Source organism: Procambarus clarkii, chromosome 13, assembly GCF_040958095.1.
Source record: "Procambarus clarkii isolate CNS0578487 chromosome 13, FALCON_Pclarkii_2.0, whole genome shotgun sequence".
NCBI lineage: Eukaryota > Metazoa > Arthropoda > Malacostraca > Decapoda > Cambaridae > Procambarus > Procambarus clarkii.
Window position 1 is genome coordinate 2,775,245 of NC_091162.1, and position 19,016 is coordinate 2,794,260.

Here is a 19,016-nt window from a genome sequence, read left to right on the forward strand (position 1 = left end):
GAAATCCCCCTTTTCCGTCACCTGTCGCTGGGTTCACGTCTAGCCCACACCCCATCCCCAAGACATTCCAATTTATTTGACCCCAAAAATTTCTTAGACTATTGAAATCAGCTTTTCGAAAATTAGGCACTTTAACAGAATTTTCTCCTACAGATCTATTCCATTCTATGCTAAATCTGATTTCTTTATGATCACCGTTCCCTACCTCACTCTAAGCTAGGGACCTGTTGCCATGAGGTACCTGGAGCTTTGCAATTACTTTATTCACTCTCGTGTTCTTGAAGATATCATCATATTGAACCCAACATTTGCCAGTGTAGGCTACTGAACACATCACCCTGAATGACTAGCTATCCTGCGAGATGGGGCTTTTAGTATTACTGCTGCCTTATTCACTCTTATGTTGATGATATCCTCGAACTGCACCCAGAGTCTGCCAGTGCAGACTACTTATCACGTACCTCTGTATGATTAACCGTCCTGTGTGATGGGGATTTGTAGCATCACGTAGCTAGTATTGTGACACACTGTACTTCCCTTCATATAGTCTAGGGCAGTTGCACAAATGCAGATGTACCTAAATGTGTTAATAAAAAATATATATGAACAATTTTTCTTTTCTAAGACAGAGATAGAGAGGGGAGGGGGGTCAAAGAGAACGAGAAGAGAGGCGATGGGAGATAGAAGGAGAGAGGGGAATATGGAGGAGAAAGGAAATCGGACAAGAGAGAGCGGGGGGGGGGGGGGATATGATTAGGAGGGAGGTGGGAGTGGACAAGAGAAGGGAGGAAGGTGATAGATCCAGTTGCGGCCGAGACTTGAAAAATATAAACTTAAATTCAGTATTACGTCTTCTGAGAGAGAGAGAGAGAGAGAGAGAGAGAGAGAGAGAGAGAGAGAGAGAGAGAGAGAGAGAGAGAGAGAGAGAGAGAGAGAGAGAGAGAGACAGAGAGAGACAGAGAGAGAGAGAGAGAGAGAGAGAGAGAGAGAGAGAGAGAGAGAGAGAGAGAGAGAGAGAGAGAGAGAGAGAGAGAGAGAGAGAGAGAGAGAGAGAGAGAGAGAGAAAGAGAGGGGGGGATAAAGGGAAGAAGATGAAGGGTTTGTTGGGTGAGTGGGAAAGAAGGAAAAGGCAAGAAGAGCGGAAGAGAGAAAGTAGAAGGCACTTCTCCCATGATCAACCAGGCTGTGACTCATACGTCAGGCTGCGAGCAGCCGCGTCTAACAGCCTGGTTGATCAGTCCAGCAACCAGGAGGCCTGGTCGACGACCGGGCCGCGGGGACACTAAGCCCCGGAAGCACCTCAAGGTAGCCTCTCCAATCTCCCTTTTTCACTCACCCTGACTGAGAAAGGGAGATAAGAGAGGGGAGAAGAGAGGTGAGATGGGAATAGTGGTGGGAGAGGGTAATTTAAAAAGGAGGTGGGAGATAGACCCGGGTGCTGCCGGGAACCCTACAAGGTACATCATGATGAAAACGGAGTCAGTTCATTCAACTAAGACTGAATGACCGAAGAGTAAGGGGACACATGATTACCACCTTCAAAATTCTCAGAGGAATTAACAGGGTTGATAAAGATAGACTATTTAACACTGGTGGTACACGAATAACGAAACATATGTGTAAACGTACTACCCAAATGATCCTTAGAGACAACAGAAAGATTTTTTTCAGCATGGGAGTAGTTAACAAATGGAATGCATTAGGAAGTGATTTAGTGGAGGCAGACTTAATACACCGTTTCAACTGTAGATATGATAGAGACCAGGCTCAGGATCCTGTATATCAGTTGATATACCAGAAGCGAGATCAAACAGAAGAAACACAACCCACGCAAGCACAACTAGAGGAGTACAGCTAGGTGAGAACACACAGACATACAACAAAGACATACATCCTCTCAAAGTTTGCTGATGAATAAAAAAATATGAGGAGGATTAAGACAGAGAAAGATAGTATGAGACTACAAGATGACCCAAACTGAAGAAATGGTGCACCGAATGGCTACTAAAGTTCAACCCAAGTAATTGAAAGGTAATGAAACTAGGGGGGAGGAAATAAGAGGGCAGATACTGGAAACCGAATGGGAGATGAAGTCCTTCACGAAACGGACAGAGAGAAATATCTGGGAGTTGATATCACTCCAAACCTGTCTCAAGAAGCTCAGGAATCTGTACACCTGTAGATTGATGGTTGAGAGGCGAGACCAAAGAGCCAAAGCTCAACCCCCGCAAGCACAACTAGGTGAGTATACACACACACACACTCGTTGAGAGGTGGGACCAAAGAGCCAGAGCACAACATCCTCAAGCACAACTAGGTAAGTACACTCACACACACACATACACACATACATTACATCCCACCTGACGCACAGAAAGCAAATTATTCAAAAGAGATATTTCGACAATACTTAGTCACCAAATTAAGATAAGTCTTTGTACCCAACCAATATCTTGTTATATATGATAAAATGTTATATATGACAATTACTTCATAATTAATAATTATGCTAGCTTAAGGGATTTTTTTTTAATCACTAGGACACAAATATGAAATTCTCGTAGTCTTCTAAGACCAACAGTTTCTTTTTGAAAATAAAATCTTAATACCATATGCCAATTATGTGGCAATAATAACCTGAGTTGTTAATATCTCTATTATAATAAGAGATTTCAAGCCAAAATATAAATGATAATAATTGTGGGAAAATCCTAGCAGTTTTATTCTTTTTCTTTTTATAGATACTCAAATATTTACTTTAATTTTTAGTTTTGTTACTTGAAACAAAACTAAATACTTACTTGAAATATTGTTATTATTTGATTATTTTTAAGTTAAACTTCAAAATTGAATTATTGTTCTTAGTTCTAAGTTAGTTCTTATTTAGTGGAGTGTATATTCTGATTCAGCTGCTAGAATTTATCACACACAGTTGGGGGGGGGGGACAATTTGTAGCTTAAACCACTTTAAAGTGGATCCTTCATAAACCACAAATTGTTTACCTAATCTTTAATATATAAATTATAAATCATACTACATATGGTGGTTTAATCTATTATATTCTTATATTTCATTTAATTATGTATACTCCTTTATCTACAGTATTAAATAAAATGGGGGGGGGGGCTTAGCTGATACTGTAGGTGGGGTCTGCTAAAGCTGGCATGTTCTTCAGTATCAGATTAGGGTGTGGCCCAGTGCCTCAGAGTATATAAAATGGTGGTTATCTGCAGGCCTGCAAAGTTGGTGTACAACAGGGTAAAATTACGGATATATTGGGGGGGGGGGAGGTCAACTGTCTGCTTCAGTAACTTCCCACACAATTACCTGTTTGGATTGTTTAACATTAGTGGTTGTACATTAACCTATGAGATACAGGTGTGACATGTAATAAGAGGGAATGTATAATGCTGAGTACGTACTTTGTTGGGATATAAATCTCACAGTATGACCGCCTAACCTATTTAAGTTATAAAACGGCCAAAATATACACAAAATACTTGGTAAGACGGATACTGGTGTTGCTGTGGTTGTAGAGGTGCTGTAGTGGTTGTTGCTCGCTTGTTGACATGTAATCTGGGTGTCTAACGAGTTATACTAGCTCGTATGGATGGAGCCACCTCTACAGCGTGTTATTTGTTATGATTCTGTCGTGGTGTTCATGCTGATGCCTCTAGGGGAGACTTCCTAAAACATTTGGTGGTTCTATTTATGATTAAGGAATAGAGAGTTAAGCTATATTCCTGTTGTATTTAATTATATTCAGTCCTAGAGAACACTTTTTTATTAAGTTTAAACACTAGACTGTTGTTATCAGAAATTAGAGTTGATATAAATACGTGGCATCGATGACGTCATGGAATCACCCATTCTCTTTTTCTTTATGGGGGTAACTTATGTTATTATGTGTGTCGAATTTTCGACATAATTCCGGGAGGGAGGGAGAAACAAAGGTTGTAGTCCCGGTAATAACTATAAACACTTTATTCCTCTCCTTCAGAATCATAGTGTTGCTTTAATTTGAGTTTGCATCATTGTGCAGCAATCCGCTCGGGACGGACGTCCCTTATTGGCTCTTCGGGTGCTGGAAGTCGTTGAACGTCTTCTTTTCCTGCAAGTTCTAAGGGAACTAATTTATCTAATGTTTTGTGAGTAGTGTTGCCTCGGCATTTTGCTTTCACTATTCTCAAGATGCCCTGGCTGTCTGGATGAACAGAGACTATTTGCCGTATATGCCACTCTGAGTGTGGATCATCACTGTCCACCAGAACTATGTCACCAGGGTTCAATTTAATTATGTTGAAAGGGTTGTTTTTTCCCTTAATGATACTCCCTCTGAGCAGTAAGGTATTCTCAAGTCCATACGTCATTCCACCAATTTATCACCCCTGATAGATGTTTGAAACGTTGAACCAAATCACTCTCTCGGACATATGAAGGATCCTCTAGTTCCTCGTCCGTAAGGAACACTAGGGTGCTGAGAGGTCTCCAATACATCAGATGAGCTTCTATCTCTATGGCTACAGTTTGTAGCTCTTGTAGGTCAATCTTTTGGCGGTGTAGGGTTTTCCGTAAAGAACGTTTCATCGTACCAATCATGCGTTCATAGAAGCCTCCGTGCCATGGTGCTCTGGGAGGTATGAATTTCCAGTGGCACTGCCGTTGATTTAGGGCCGTGCGCACCTTTGGGTTGTCCTAGATTTCCTTCAGATGTGCTTCACATGCCACTAATTTGGACCCATTGTCTGAGATCATTAACTTAGGACAGGATCTACATGAAGCCAACCCGCGAAAAGCCTGTAAGAATTCCTCAGCACTCATATCGAGAGTCACTTCTAGATGGACTGCCCTTGTTGCGGCACAAGTGAAAAGACAGATATATGCCTTTACTGGATTTTTGTCCTTGGTGCCTGTTAGTGTTAGTTCTCCAGTGAAATCTACTCCTGTAGTCTCAAAGGGACGAATATGTACAACTTGTTCCTTTGGAAGTGGAGGAGAGGCTGGATATGGACACACTCTGGCATCGTATCTCTGGCAAATAACACTGGATTTAATTATGGATTTTACAGTCTGCCTCCCTTGGGGTAGCCAGTACTGTTGTCTTAAAATGTGAGAGTATCTAATACCCCACCATGCAGAGTGCTGTATTTGTGTATGTGACTTCCAGATTTACATCCGCATGCTGTAAGCGGCCTCCGCATCTGATTATGTTATAATTGTTGGTGTCAACTGAGAGACCCAGATCATTCTGTAGCTTCTTACGAACATTGTCAAATTCTGTCCCGAATGTGTCTGTCTGAGCTCTTTTGACCCAGTACCTTAGGGCACGAGGGAATTTATGCTAGATTCCTATTTTCTTAAGAAAATCAAACACCACTTAGGTGACACCTATTAGTTTGTTCAGTTCAGAGTACCGATTACGATCAATAACCAAAGTCCGAGGTGGTTCTGGGTTCTCAGTGGGAACAGTGACATTGGTCACAATAACTTGTGGCTTTTGTTTAGGCCACTGGTCGCTGACTAGCCACTGAGGTCCATTAAACCACATCCCTGCCTTTGTCAATTGCCGTAAAGTCAGGCCTCGGGAGAGATAGTCAGCTAGATTCTCTTTGGTGTGTACATATCTCAGTTTGTACCCCTGCCGACAACTCTCGTATTTCCTTAACGCTGTTACTCACGTAAGGATTTTTACTATGATTGTTTTTCACCGACTGTAGCACTGCCTCATTATCTGACCATATCACTGTTTCTTCAAAGTGGATGTTGCTTAAGGCCTTGATCAGATAATGAGCCAATCTTGTTCCTAGCAGTAAGGCTGATAATTCCAGTTGTGGCAATGATTGTTTCTATAAAGGTGCCACTCTGGCCTTTGATGTGCGCAAATTTGCTTGCCCATTTGAGGCAAGGTAAGCTACTGTGCCATAAGCCTTTCCCGAGACATCTAAGAATTCATGTACCTTAATTGGCTCCTTTTCATTTACTGTGTTCCGAGGGAACTTGACAGACTAGGATACTTAAATCTTCACTAGCCCTTGCCATTTTTCTTGTAAGGTAAGTGTTAGAAGATCATCCCAGCCTATCTTTTGTGGCCAACATTTCTGCATTATGAACTTCCTATTTATCAATATTGAATAAATAGTCCCAATGGGTCAATTGTCCCAATGGGTCAACGGGTTTGCTGACTTGTGAGAGTAATTTTCTCATTGTTAGGTTGGTGGTATCTGGCTCCACCAACTTGATTGTCAACTGATCTGCTGGCGTATCCTATTCGACGTCTAGTACTTTTGTCTTCTCGGGTACCTGTTAGTCGGGAAAATCAGTTTCGATCAGTTGATTTAATTTGACATTGTTGGAGACCCACAACTGGAGAGGCATATTTGCTCCCATTAATTCTCGATTGGCCTCGTGGTATAAATTCAGCAGTTTATTTTCACTGCTGGCTGTTCCTTGGAAATGGTCCGCATACAAGTTATTGCTAATTTCTGTTTTATTTTGGAAATTGGACTTCTTAAAGTGCATGTCTAAGGTAGCTTGAAGCAGAAATGGAAAAGATGTGGCACCAAACAAAACAGACACAAACCTATAAGTGATTAATTCACTGTTTGGATCGTTAGAATCCTTGATCCATAGGAAGTTGGTGTAATTACGGCCTTCTTCTTGGAAACCTACCCTAAGGAAGGCTTTACTGATGTTTGCCATGTATGCATAAGTCCCGATGCGGAACTTTAACAGCACGTCATATAGCATTTGTGTCAGGCTAAGGCCAGTTTGAAGGCAATCATTTAAGGAAACACTATTCTGCTTTGTCTTAGTACTGTAATTAAAAACTATCCGTAGTGGGGTAGTAGCTGAATTTTTCAGTGCTGGGTGGTGTGGCAGTTAGTGCGCTTCCTTTGGGTTATCATTTGTGACAACTTCGATAAATTTGTCATCGAGCTTCTTTTGTATTATTTCATGGTACAATTTCAAGTTCTCAGGATGTCTTTGTAAGCACAACACTTGTGATCTTAATTGGTTTTGTACCATAAAATGATAGATGGGTAGTTGAGGGTGATTCAGCTTCCATGGTAATCTGACCCAGTATTGATTATCTCTGTTGACAACTGAGTTTAAGTATTGTTTGTAAGTCCAGTCATCATCTGGACTAGGTTGTTCAGGGACAATGCTGAGAGTTGCCAGGTCCCATAATTTATGTACAGGGGGATCAAGCTCATCCTTGGACATGTTTCTGAATTGTAGTGGAGACTGTTCTCCTAGTCATGCAACCATTGCTGGGTTGGCATGTTGGTGGTCTACAGGTACGGGTTGCTTCAGTCGTAATACTGGGCCTGTTAGCAAGTAGCCTCCTGCAGATGGTAACAGGTTCATTTCCGGTTTTTCAACCTTTCCTTTTATAAACTTATGGGAGACATCTGATCCCATAAGGTTTCCAATGTTGGAGAGAGGTTGTCTGATGTGATTTTGTCAGCCAATTTGATTCCATTTCCTTCAAGAAATTTGGCTGTTGTCTCTAGACCATACACATACAGATCTGATGGGAATCTATCTACTACAAGAGCTTGTATCGTTCGGACATAACCGCCTAAACATACTTTAGGTTGTACTACCTTGAAGATTTGGGTTTCTGAGTTAGTCAGGAATCCTGCTATGTCTATTCGTGTCTCTCATACAGGCTTGAGTTTCAAGACATCTACCAACTCCTTTGAGATAAAAGTCATTTGGGAGCCTTGGTCAAATAATCCACGTATGATGACCTTGGACTTTTTATTTTAAATGATAAATTGAGCAGTGGGTAGAGCTGATTTATGATCAGACCTTGTTGAGAAGACAGTTATGTCAGGTAGTACGGTACAAAGCTGTACTGAAATGGAAGTTCCTTCCTCCACTTGTGGTTTGAGAGACTTTGTACTTAAGTCCCCACAAAGTGCTGTATGGTGTTGACCCTTATGGCACATATTACAGGTGCATATTGGAGTTGCACAGGTGTCGGGGTTATGTGACCTTATACACCTGGTGATTTTACGTAACTCCTTGAGTCATTTTATACGTGTAGCACGATCAGCGTAAGCTTTGCAGCTGAACATGGTATGTTGTTCTTCACAGAACACACTTGACCTCCAGACATTAACAGCATGTTGGGGAGTCACTGTTTTGGGTGACACATTAACTGTAGGTTTGAAGGGACCCACTGCATATGTGCCCACACTGCCTTGTTTCCACTTTGGGGAAAGATTTGTTTTAGATTTATTTGAAGTAATGTTTGTACTCTGTTGTTTACTATGAGTGGTAGAAGAAGGTTTAGTTATTGATTTTCCATCTGTGTTATCTCGTTGTCTTTCTATGATGGATCTCAAACCCTCTGTTATCTCCTTTACTGTCAGAGAAGATTTGTTATGTAAGACAAACAACTTATCCAGTACGTCACTGGATAATTTGTGTCTCATATGGACTTGGATTATCCAATCTGATGCATCCAGATTCACTTTGTTGTTAAGCGCTTTGAGCAAGGACTTAAGTTCCAATCTAAAGGCTTGGAGTGGGTCAGTTGATCCATTTGGATGAGGGATATCTAAGAGGTTCTGGGTTAGAAATCTGATAGCCCTTTCTGGCTTAGCATATTTTTCCTGAAGGAACTGTACTGCGCAATCATAACCATCATCAGTGAAGATCAAATTATAGACCACTTTTAATGCTTCATCCTTTAAGACATCTTGCAAATATGTAACTTTTGTGATCTTTGCTATAGTGGCATTAGAATCCACTGAATCGACAAATTTGTTCCAGAAGTTATCCCAACTCTCGTCCTCTGTACCAGAGAAAGTTGGTAGACTTAGTGATTGTAATTTGACTTCTGGTTGTGTCGTGTTTTGGGAAGCTGTGGGTGGAATGTTTGTAGTGGTCTTGAGTATGGTTATTAACTTGACAAAGTGTTGTAACTTTGTTTGTATTGCATCTTCATAATCTGCGTTTTATTGTACGACAGCTTCCATTTCATCTTCATCTATGTTGGTAGCAGCAAATACATCCAGATATTTCAGGATCTGTCCTTTTACATTCTCAAATTTGCTTTCTGCAACCTTATGATGGCCTTCCAGTTCTACATAATCAACTGGAGTTTGATTACATAAATCATCACATTTTTTGATCTGTCGGGTTAACTGGTCCTTTATACCTGCGAAGGTTGCTCTGACATTTTATGCAGGAGACATGATGGCTGTATTTGCTAGCCGTGTTGCAGATGCACTAGTGCTAAGCCTTATTGGATTTTGATTTGGACTGTTACTAGCACTTGAGCTAGTAGAGCTACTAGTTTCTGAACTAGAGCTGTTTTTTATTTAAAATACACATCATATAATCATACACACACTAATAATTTGAGTGAAATCCAGTGTCTATGGTTGTACCTTTACGTTTGCTCCTCAATTATCACCCTAGGTTGGTGTAGACACAAGTTAACACTCAAAGTGTGCAATGATTATAGTTAATTTATTACTATTGTTGTGGTAATATTATGTAGACAACACAATTCGGGTTGACATAAGAACTGCATAAAAAATGTGCTTGTTAGGTTGTAATATAGGTTCAACTCTAGACAAGTGTAAATTTTTACCCTTACACCAGCTTAGCACAAGAAATTAGACTAGGTTGGTGTACAACACCAGCCTAAAATGTCCTACCCTTGTGTAAGAATTGGTTGTAAATTATGTGACATGCAGTAATTGTTATGGTGCAATATTATGTAAACACTTAAAATTATATAAATCATATACATTTATGGGTAAATTAGCCTCTTTTCAACCTCTTGTAATGAAAAAGCACAATTGTTCTTTTGGTTCAGTCCTCAGAACAATAATAGTCCTACTTGTAAGTTCTGTTCACTTGTTAACAGAGATAGAAAAAGTTAGGCAAGAAAATTGCATAGCAGTGTCTTCCTGCTATAATTAATATATATGAAAATATTGTGAAAATATTGCGCTAATGGTTATCCTTTCCGGTTCGAAGGACCATAACATATTTGGGAAAATCCTAGCAGTTTTATTCTTTTTCAGCGATAGATACAGCGATAGCAGGCGGCTTGACGTTTGCGAGGCACTACACATTAAAAAGTCAACACCAGCAATCAACAGCCAATTAATGCACAACTATATTCTACCCACCTCAAGCCTCTGCTCCAATATAGAAGCATCAAGAAATATGGACCAATAGGCTTTCTACAATCACTTCCATTCAATACCCATTGTTTCGTGTTCTGTCTTGTGTTGATGAAATTAATACCCTATTAATACCACCTCACCCCATCCACCTCACTCAAATTTAGATATAAACAAATCGGAGATGTGTAAGTTCTGTTCAGTTGTGTATGTGTAAACTAAAGTCTTTGAAAACGTAATAAGTTTTACGAAACGCGCTCAAGTGTCGCGTCAGACTAGAAATAAAAATGAATTTTGGAGAATTGATTTTTGAATTACCTCCAACAGTGAAAAGAAATGTACGAAAGATTGAGAAAATTCGTGTTAGAATTATTAATCTTACTTTTTCGGTCATATATAATAATATGTCTACAGGAAAGACTGCTACCAAAATATACTAATATATATTTATATATATATATATATATATATATATATATATATATATATATATATATATATATATATATATATATATATATATATATATATATATATATATATATAGACATATGTCGTACCTAATAGCCAGAACGCACTACTCAGCCTACTATTCAAGGCCCGATTTGCCTAATAAGCCAAGTTTTCATGAATTAATGTTTTTTCGTCTACCTAACCTACCTAACCTAACCTAACCTAGCTTTTTTTGGCTACCTAACCTAACCTTACCTATAAATATAGGTTAGGTTAGGTTAGGTAGGGTTGGTTAGGTTCGGTCATATATCTACGTTAATTTTAACTCCAATAAAAAAAATTGACCTCATACATAGAGAAAAGGGTTGCTTTATCATTTCATAAGAAAAAAATTAGAAAAAATATATTAATTCAGGAAAACTTGGCTAATTAGGCAAATCGGGCCTTGAATAGTAGGCTGAGAAGTGAGTTCTGGCTACTAGGTACGACATATATATATATATATATATATATATATATATATATATATATATATATATATATATATATATATATGTCGTACCTAGTAGCCAGAACTCACTTCTCAGCCTACTATTCAAGGCCCGATTTGCCTAATAAGCCAAGTTTTCCTGAATTAATATATTTACTATAATTTTTTTCTTATGAAATGATAAAGCAACCCTTTTCTCTATGTATGAGGTCAATTTTTTTTTATTGGAGTTAAAATTAACGTAGATATATGACCGAACCTAACCAACCCTACCTAACCTAACCTAACCTATATCTATAGGTAAGGTTAGGTTAGGTAGCCAAAAAAAGCTAGGTTAGGTTAGGTTAGGTAGGTTAGGTAGACGAAAAAACATTAATTCATGAAAACTTGGCTTATTAGGCAAATCGGGCCTTGAATAGTAGGCTGAGAAGTGCGTTCTGGCTATTAGGTACGACATATGTCTATATATATATATATATATATATATATATATATATATATATATATATATATATATATATATATATATATATATATATATATATATATATATATATATATATATATCGTACCTAGTAGCCAGAACTCACTTTTCAGCCTACAATGCAAGGCCCGATTTGTCCAATAAGCCAAGTTTTCATGAATTAATATATTTTCTCTAATTTTTTTCTTATGAAATGATAAAGCAACCCATTTCATTATGTAAGAGGTCAATTTTTTTTTATTGGAGTTAAAATTAACGTAGTTATATGACCGAACCTAACCAACCCTACCTAACCTAACCTAACCTATCTTTATAGGTTAGGTTAGGTTAGGTAGCCGAAAAAGTTAGGTTAGGTTAGGTTAGGTTGGTTAGGTAGGCGAAAGGCAATTAATTCATGAAAACTTGGCTTAATAGGCAAATCGGGCCTTGCATAGTAGGCTCAGAAGTGAGTTCTGGCTACTAGGTACGACATATATATATATATATATATATGTCGTACCTAATAGCCAGAACGCACTTCTCAGCCTACTATTCAAGGCCCGATTTGCCTAATAAGCCAAGTTTTCATGAATTAATGTTTTTTCGTCTACCTAACCTACCTAACCTAACCTAACCTAGCTTTTTTTGGCTACCTAACCTAACCTTACCTATAAATATAGGTTAGGTTAGGTTAGGTAGGGTTGGTTAGGTTCGGTCATATATCTACGTTAATTTTAACTCCAATAAAAAAAAATTGACCTCATACATAGAGAAAAGGGTTGTTTTATCATTTCATAAGAAAAAAATTATAGTAAATATATTAATTCAGGAAAACTTGGCTTATTAGGCAAATCGGGCCTTGAATAGTAGGCTGAGAAGTGAGTTCTGGCTACTAGGTACGACATATATATATATATATATATATATATATATATATATATATATATATATATATATATATATATATATATATGTCGTACCTAGTAGCCAGAACTCACTTCTGAGCCTACTATGCAAGGCCCGATTTGCCTATTAAGCCAAGTTTTCATGAATTAATTGCCTTTCGCCTACCTAACCAACCTAACCTAACCTAACCTAACTTTTTCGGCTACCTAACCTAACCTAACCTATAAAGATAGGTTAGGTTAGGTTAGGTAGGGTTGGTTAGGTTCGGTCATATAACTACGTTAATTTTAACTCCAATAAAAAAAAATTGACCTCTTACATAATGAAATGGGTTGCTTTATCATTTCATAAGAAAAAAATTAGAGAAAATATATTAATTCATGAAAACTTGGCTTATTGGACAAATCGGGCCTTGCATTGTAGGCTGAAAAGTGAGTTCTGGCTACTAGGTACGACATATATATATATATATATATATATATATATATATATATATATATATATATATATATATATATATATATATATATATATATATATATATGTCGTACCTAATAGCCAGAACGCACTTCTCAGCCTACTATTCAAGGCCCGATTTGCCTAATAAGCCAAGTTTTCATGAATTAATATATTTTCTCTATTTTTTTTCTTATGAAATGATAAAGCTACCCATTTCATTATGTATGAGGTCAATTTTTTTTTATTGGAGTTAAAATTAACGTAGATATATGACCGAACCTAACCAACCCTACCTAACCTAGCCTAACCTATCTTTATAGGTTAGGGATACAACTGACGATTTACTATAAAACCAGAAAAACGGCCAGCCTACTCATGAGAAACTCTCCAGACACAAAACAGAACGCTTTAAAAGAGACTAACGTCGTCTATGCCTTCAAATGCCCACTTGGGGACTGTAATCTCCAAAAAAAACAGTATATAGGCAAGACAACAACATCTCTTTCTAGGCGTTTAACGATGCATAAGCAACAGGGCTCCATTAAGGAACATATAATCTCTTCCCACAACCAAACCATCGCCAGAGAAATCCTAGTAAACAACACAGAAATCATCGATAGATACAGCGAAAGCAGGCGGCTTGACGTTTGCGAGGCACTACACATCAAGAAGTCAACACCAGCAATCAACAGCCAATTATTGCACAACTATATTCTACCCACCTCAAGACTCCGCTCCAATATAGAAGCATCAAGAAATTTGGACCAATAGGCTTTCTACAAACACTTCTATTCAATATCCATTGCTTTGTGTTCTGTCTTGTGTTGATGAAATTAATACCCTATTAATACTCTTGTTCTGTCTTGTGTTGATGAAATTAATACCCTATTAATACCACATTTTGTTCTGTCTTGTGTTAATGCCACATCACCCCTTCCACCTCACTCAAATGTAGATATAAAATCGGAGATACGTAAGTTCTATTCAGTTGTGTATTTGTGAACTAAAGTCTTTGAAAATGTAATAAGTTTTACGAAACGCGCCCGTGTCGCGTCAGACTAGAAATAAAAATGAATTTTGGAGAATTGATTTTTGATTTACCTCCAACAGTGAAGCGTAATGTACGAAAGATTGAGAAAATTCGTGTTAGAATTATTAATCTTACTTTTTCGGTCATATTTAATAATAATAATAATATATATATATATATATATATATATATATATATATATATATATATATATATATATATATATATATATATATATATATATATATATATATATATATATATATATATATATATATATATATATATATATATATGTAATCGATGTTCCCTTCAGGAATCTTAATTTTAAGATGAATAGGAAAACCAGTGATATACTGAACATCTTGTTCCAGAATCTTTACTTTAAAATGCATAACGCTTCGAATACTTCTCGTATTCATCATCAGATATAAAAGGAAAAAAAAACAGAAATCACAATCAAATAACTGGTAAACAAAGAACTCATACTGAATACAATTGCCTATCAAAGAAAGGAAAATGATTAAAAAACGAAACACTTAAGCTTACTTAAAGAGATCAATACAAATAAAACTAACTGTCACATAGATAAAAACTAATTAAAATATCCATTAAATTACAAGAGGAATTTTATAACTACTATTACAAACCATACTCTTAAATTTACGCGAAGTGATCAACCGGAGTGAAACTTGATAGCTAACACACAGATTCTAAACACTATTACAAATATGCATATTGTGACAGGAAAGTGTTGGAGTGTAGATGTTCGGCAGTCCTCCAATGGCAGGTGTCAATGCCTGGTCACACTTACAAAAAAAAAGATAAACTGCTTGCCTGTTGTCTGTGGTAAGTGAGAGGGAGGAACACGTAAAACATTAAGTGTGAAAAATGAAACTTTAATATATACTTTAAACATAAAGAAAAATAAAGACAAATCTCGGGGAAATGAATAGTGCAATTAAATAACAAAGATAAATGCAAAAACAATGCGAGACAAAATAGTAAATGGTAAAATGGTGCTGAGAATATTGGCTATGGCTGAGACCTCCCTTAGTATACAAAAGCCAGAGAGCTTAGTATGCCAGAGAGAGATGTCAACTCTTAGAGCACAAAGAATATTCTGAAGTTGATGGCTGGTCCAAGCTCAGACATCGACTCAGGTAGATGGCGCTGAGGTGCAGTGTACAGGTGTGCGGTCGGTGAGTCACCAATCAGGAGCAGGCAGGCTGGGATGGGTAGTTGGCTGGTTGACGACGAGCCGGCGTGAAGGGTGTGTGGAGTAGGGGGGTTTAGGGTACGTTTTGCCTCCTGGTCAAAACGTTTTGTGCTACTGGGGACGTATCTTGAATGTAGCATCTTATACATGTAGACTGAACATAACTTTAGGTAGGGAAGAGCAGGCTCAATCTCTCTTGAAAGAGATTATCGTCACAATATAATGACTACAAATCTACAAAAAATGTATATAAAATGCAAGCAGAATAAGCGACAGTTATAAAGTACTAACCAAAATTTTATAAAAACTCAAATATTAAACAAATCTAAATACCAAAAAATTTATTATATATCCTAAATAAAAAGATTATACTAATGTACAATGTCAAGACTTAAAATAAGTCTCAAATAATGGTTATCCTTTGCATATGGTTTATACCTTTATAAGGAATTTCTTGAATAAGAAGTTTCACCCATCGTGTAGGATTACTACAGTAGAAAGGGATATTAAATATATTAAATTACCATTTTATGGCACTATTAGTTTTTCTGTAAGGAGTCGTTTGAGGAAACTGTTGCAGCATTGTTATAATCAAGTAGATTTTAGATTTATTTTTGTCAACACAAATACCATAGGCTCTTATTTTAAATTTAAAGATAAAGTGCCTACCCCCCCCTGTGCTCTAATGTCGTATATATGTATAATTGTTCCAGATGTAATGCTGGATATATCGGAAGTTCCATTGGGAACTTTAAAATTAGGATACTTGAGCACCGGGGAGTATCTTTTAGGACTGGATTACCATTAAACCAGCATTTTCGGAGATTAGAAACCATTGTTATGAGTTTAATCATTCTCTGCTGGAATCTGATTTTAAAATTCTGGACACTTGTATGAATGGCCAGTCAGATTTGAGAGTAATGGAATCCTTATATATTAAGGAGCTGCGGCCTCTGTTAAATAGCAACCTTTCAGCTGTTCAATTGTACACTGTATAGTGCACAGTAGGCCCTGTAATTTGATTTATAGTTCATTCTGTCAGTTTAATTTTATTATAATTTTGTTTACTTTACCATGTCTTTGCCTTTTCTTGCTTATTTTAAGTCCTGACATTGTACATTAGTATAATCTTTTTATTTAGGATATATAATACATTTTTTGGTATTTAGATTTGTTTAATATTTGAGTTTTTATAAAATTTTGGTTAGTACTTTATAACTGTCGCTTATTCTGCTTGCATTTTATATACATTTTTTGTAGATTTGTAGTCATTATATGAATATTTGTAATAGTGTTTAGTATCTACGTGTTAGCTATCAAGTTTCACTCCTGTTGATCACTTCGTGTAAGTTTAAGAGTATGGTTTGTTCTAGTAGTTATAAAATTCCTCTTGTAATTTAATGGATTTTTGAATTAGCTTTTATCTATGTGACAGTTAATAAGTTTTTTTTGTATTGATCTCTTTAAGTAAGCTTAAGTGTTTTGGTTTTTAATCATTTTCCTTTCTTTGTTTGGCAATTGTATTCAGTATGAGTTCTTTGTTTACCAGTTATTTGATTGTGATTTCTGTTTTTTCTTTTAGATCTGATGATGAATATGAGAAGTATTCGAAACGTTATGCATTTTAAAGTAAAGAATCTGAAACAAGATGTTCAGTATATCACTGGTTTTCCTATTCATCTTAGAAAATATATATATATATTCGCCTCCGGCCAGGTTTTTATATACATACTATATAGATGTCACTGTAAAAAAACATGCTTTTTCTAAAAAAAAACTGTGTTTTTCATGTGAGGGAAATCTTCGAAACATCTTTACTGATTGGTTTGAAATTTTGACACAACGTTGCATTCCAACAGGCGCATATTTTTATATATCTACTAAATACATGCTTCACCTGTGACAGGAAAAAACATGCTATTTTTGAAAAACAGCGCCATCTGTTGGATGCAAGGGAAACACATTCTGTAATCTCCGAAAGTTCTTCACTGATTGCTTTGAAATTTTGACACAACGTTCAATTCGAATACGCATGTGTTTTTATATTCCTACTATATAGAAGCCATACCTGTGACAAGTAAAAACATTTTTTTTAAACATTACCATCTGTTGCACATAATAGCAACACACGCTATATAACATATGTTATGATTCCATTTCAATCATTCCCACTGCATTGATAAATTGAATTTTCATAGATTTTGATTTATTTTCATTTTAATTTAATTATTTTGTGTAACATTGCATTGGAATTGAGCTATGTTGTGTACTATTTCATAAGCACAAGTATAGATGCCACACCTGTGACAGGTAAAATCAATAAAGTTTAAAGAAACAGCGCCATCTGTTGCACGTAAGAGGAGCACATGCAATACTTAATATGTTATGATTCCATTTCAATGTTTTTGATTGCATTGACAAATTGAATTTTCATAGATTTTAATTGATTTTCATTTTGATTTCATTTTTGTGTGTTACATTGCATTGGAATTGAGCTGTGTTGTTTACCATATCGTTCATTTCCCGAGTACAGTTTATGTTTTTGATTTTGTCATTGTTTTTCATTTCATTTTTTCTAAATGTTTGTCTTATATTTCAGTGATGGGAAAATCAGATCATTTGATGTTCCCAATTTTCTGAAGGGAACATCATATTGTTTGGGAATGCATCAAACGAGGGAGTGGAGAATGTTGGGGATGACAAGGGGATGGGAGTGAGGACTGGAGGGAAAGAAGAGGGGACAGGGGAGGGGGTAATAGCGGGGAAGGTGAGGGGAAGGGGCAGTTGGGGAAGGTGAGGGGAAGGGGCAGTTGGGGATGGTGGGGCCGAGGGGACAGGGGAATGGAGAATGGTGGGGAGGACAACGGGATGGGGATGGTGGGGAGGAGGAGGAGGGGACTATGGAGTGGGGAATGGTTAGGAGGACGAGCGGATGCTGGAGTGGGGGATGTTGGGGAGGACTAAGGGACGGGGGAGGGGGTAATAGTGGGTTGACGAGGTGACGGGGGAGTGGGGAATGGTTGGGAGGATGAGGGTGACGGGGCAGGCGGAATGGTGGAGAGGACTGGTAGATAGGAGAAGGTTGCTGTGGCTCAGCAATGCATATGCGTTGCTGAGCCACAGCAACGTGTGGCCGGGTACAGCTAGTATATAAATAAAAATTTATATGTTCGTTTCTTCAAAATCGTTAATCTCCGAAAGTTCTTCACCGATTGGTTTGAAATTTTCACATACCGTTCCATTCGCATCCGAGCGGGTTTTTATATACATACTACATAGTATATTTATATACATCACTTCTGTGATGGGAAAAAACATGCATTTTTTGAAAAACGGTGTTTTTCATGTGTTTTTCAGGTGAGGGAAATCTTCGAAACCTTTTTACCGATTGCCTTGAAATTTTGACTTAGCGTTGCATTCGAATAGGCGAGTTTTTTTATATACCTACTCTACACATGCCTGACCTGTGATGGGATGAAATATGTTTAAAAAAAAAAAACAACGCCATCTGTAGGACATAAGAGCAACACACATTAAAATCTCCAAAGGTTCTTCATCAATTGTTTTGAAATTTTGATACAACGTTCCATACGAATACGTGCATGATTTTATATTCGAACTATTTAGATGCCACACCTGTGACAGGTAAAAACAAGTTTTTTTTTTTTAAACAGCACCATCTGTTGCACGTAAGAGCAACACACGCAATACAAAATATGTTACGATTCCATTTCAATGTTTCCAATTGCATTGATAAATTGAATTTTCATAGATTTTATTTTATTTTCATTTTGATTAAATTATTTTGTTTGACATTGCGTTGGAATTGAGCTATGTTGTTTAC

General features: G+C 37.0%; 2 protein-coding genes across 2 annotated transcripts; both read right to left on the bottom strand.

Moving 5' to 3' along the window:
- Nucleotides 1-4,032: 4,032 nt before the first annotated feature.
- LOC138364530 (uncharacterized) lies at nucleotides 4,033-5,549 on the bottom strand. The gene is made up of 5 exons (XM_069324185.1): nucleotides 5,416-5,549; nucleotides 5,175-5,319; nucleotides 4,788-5,032; nucleotides 4,423-4,631; nucleotides 4,033-4,271 (listed from the first exon to the last, which is right to left on the bottom strand). Exons 1-5 carry the CDS (start codon nucleotides 5,547-5,549, stop codon nucleotides 4,033-4,035), a joined length of 972 nt encoding a protein of 323 aa, XP_069180286.1.
- A 755-nt stretch (nucleotides 5,550-6,304) lies between these two features.
- Nucleotides 6,305-6,700, bottom strand: LOC138364531 (uncharacterized). The gene has a single exon (XM_069324186.1). The coding sequence runs from the start codon at nucleotides 6,698-6,700 to the stop codon at nucleotides 6,305-6,307; it is 396 nt and encodes a 131-aa protein (XP_069180287.1).
- Nucleotides 6,701-19,016: the final 12,316 nt, after the last annotated feature.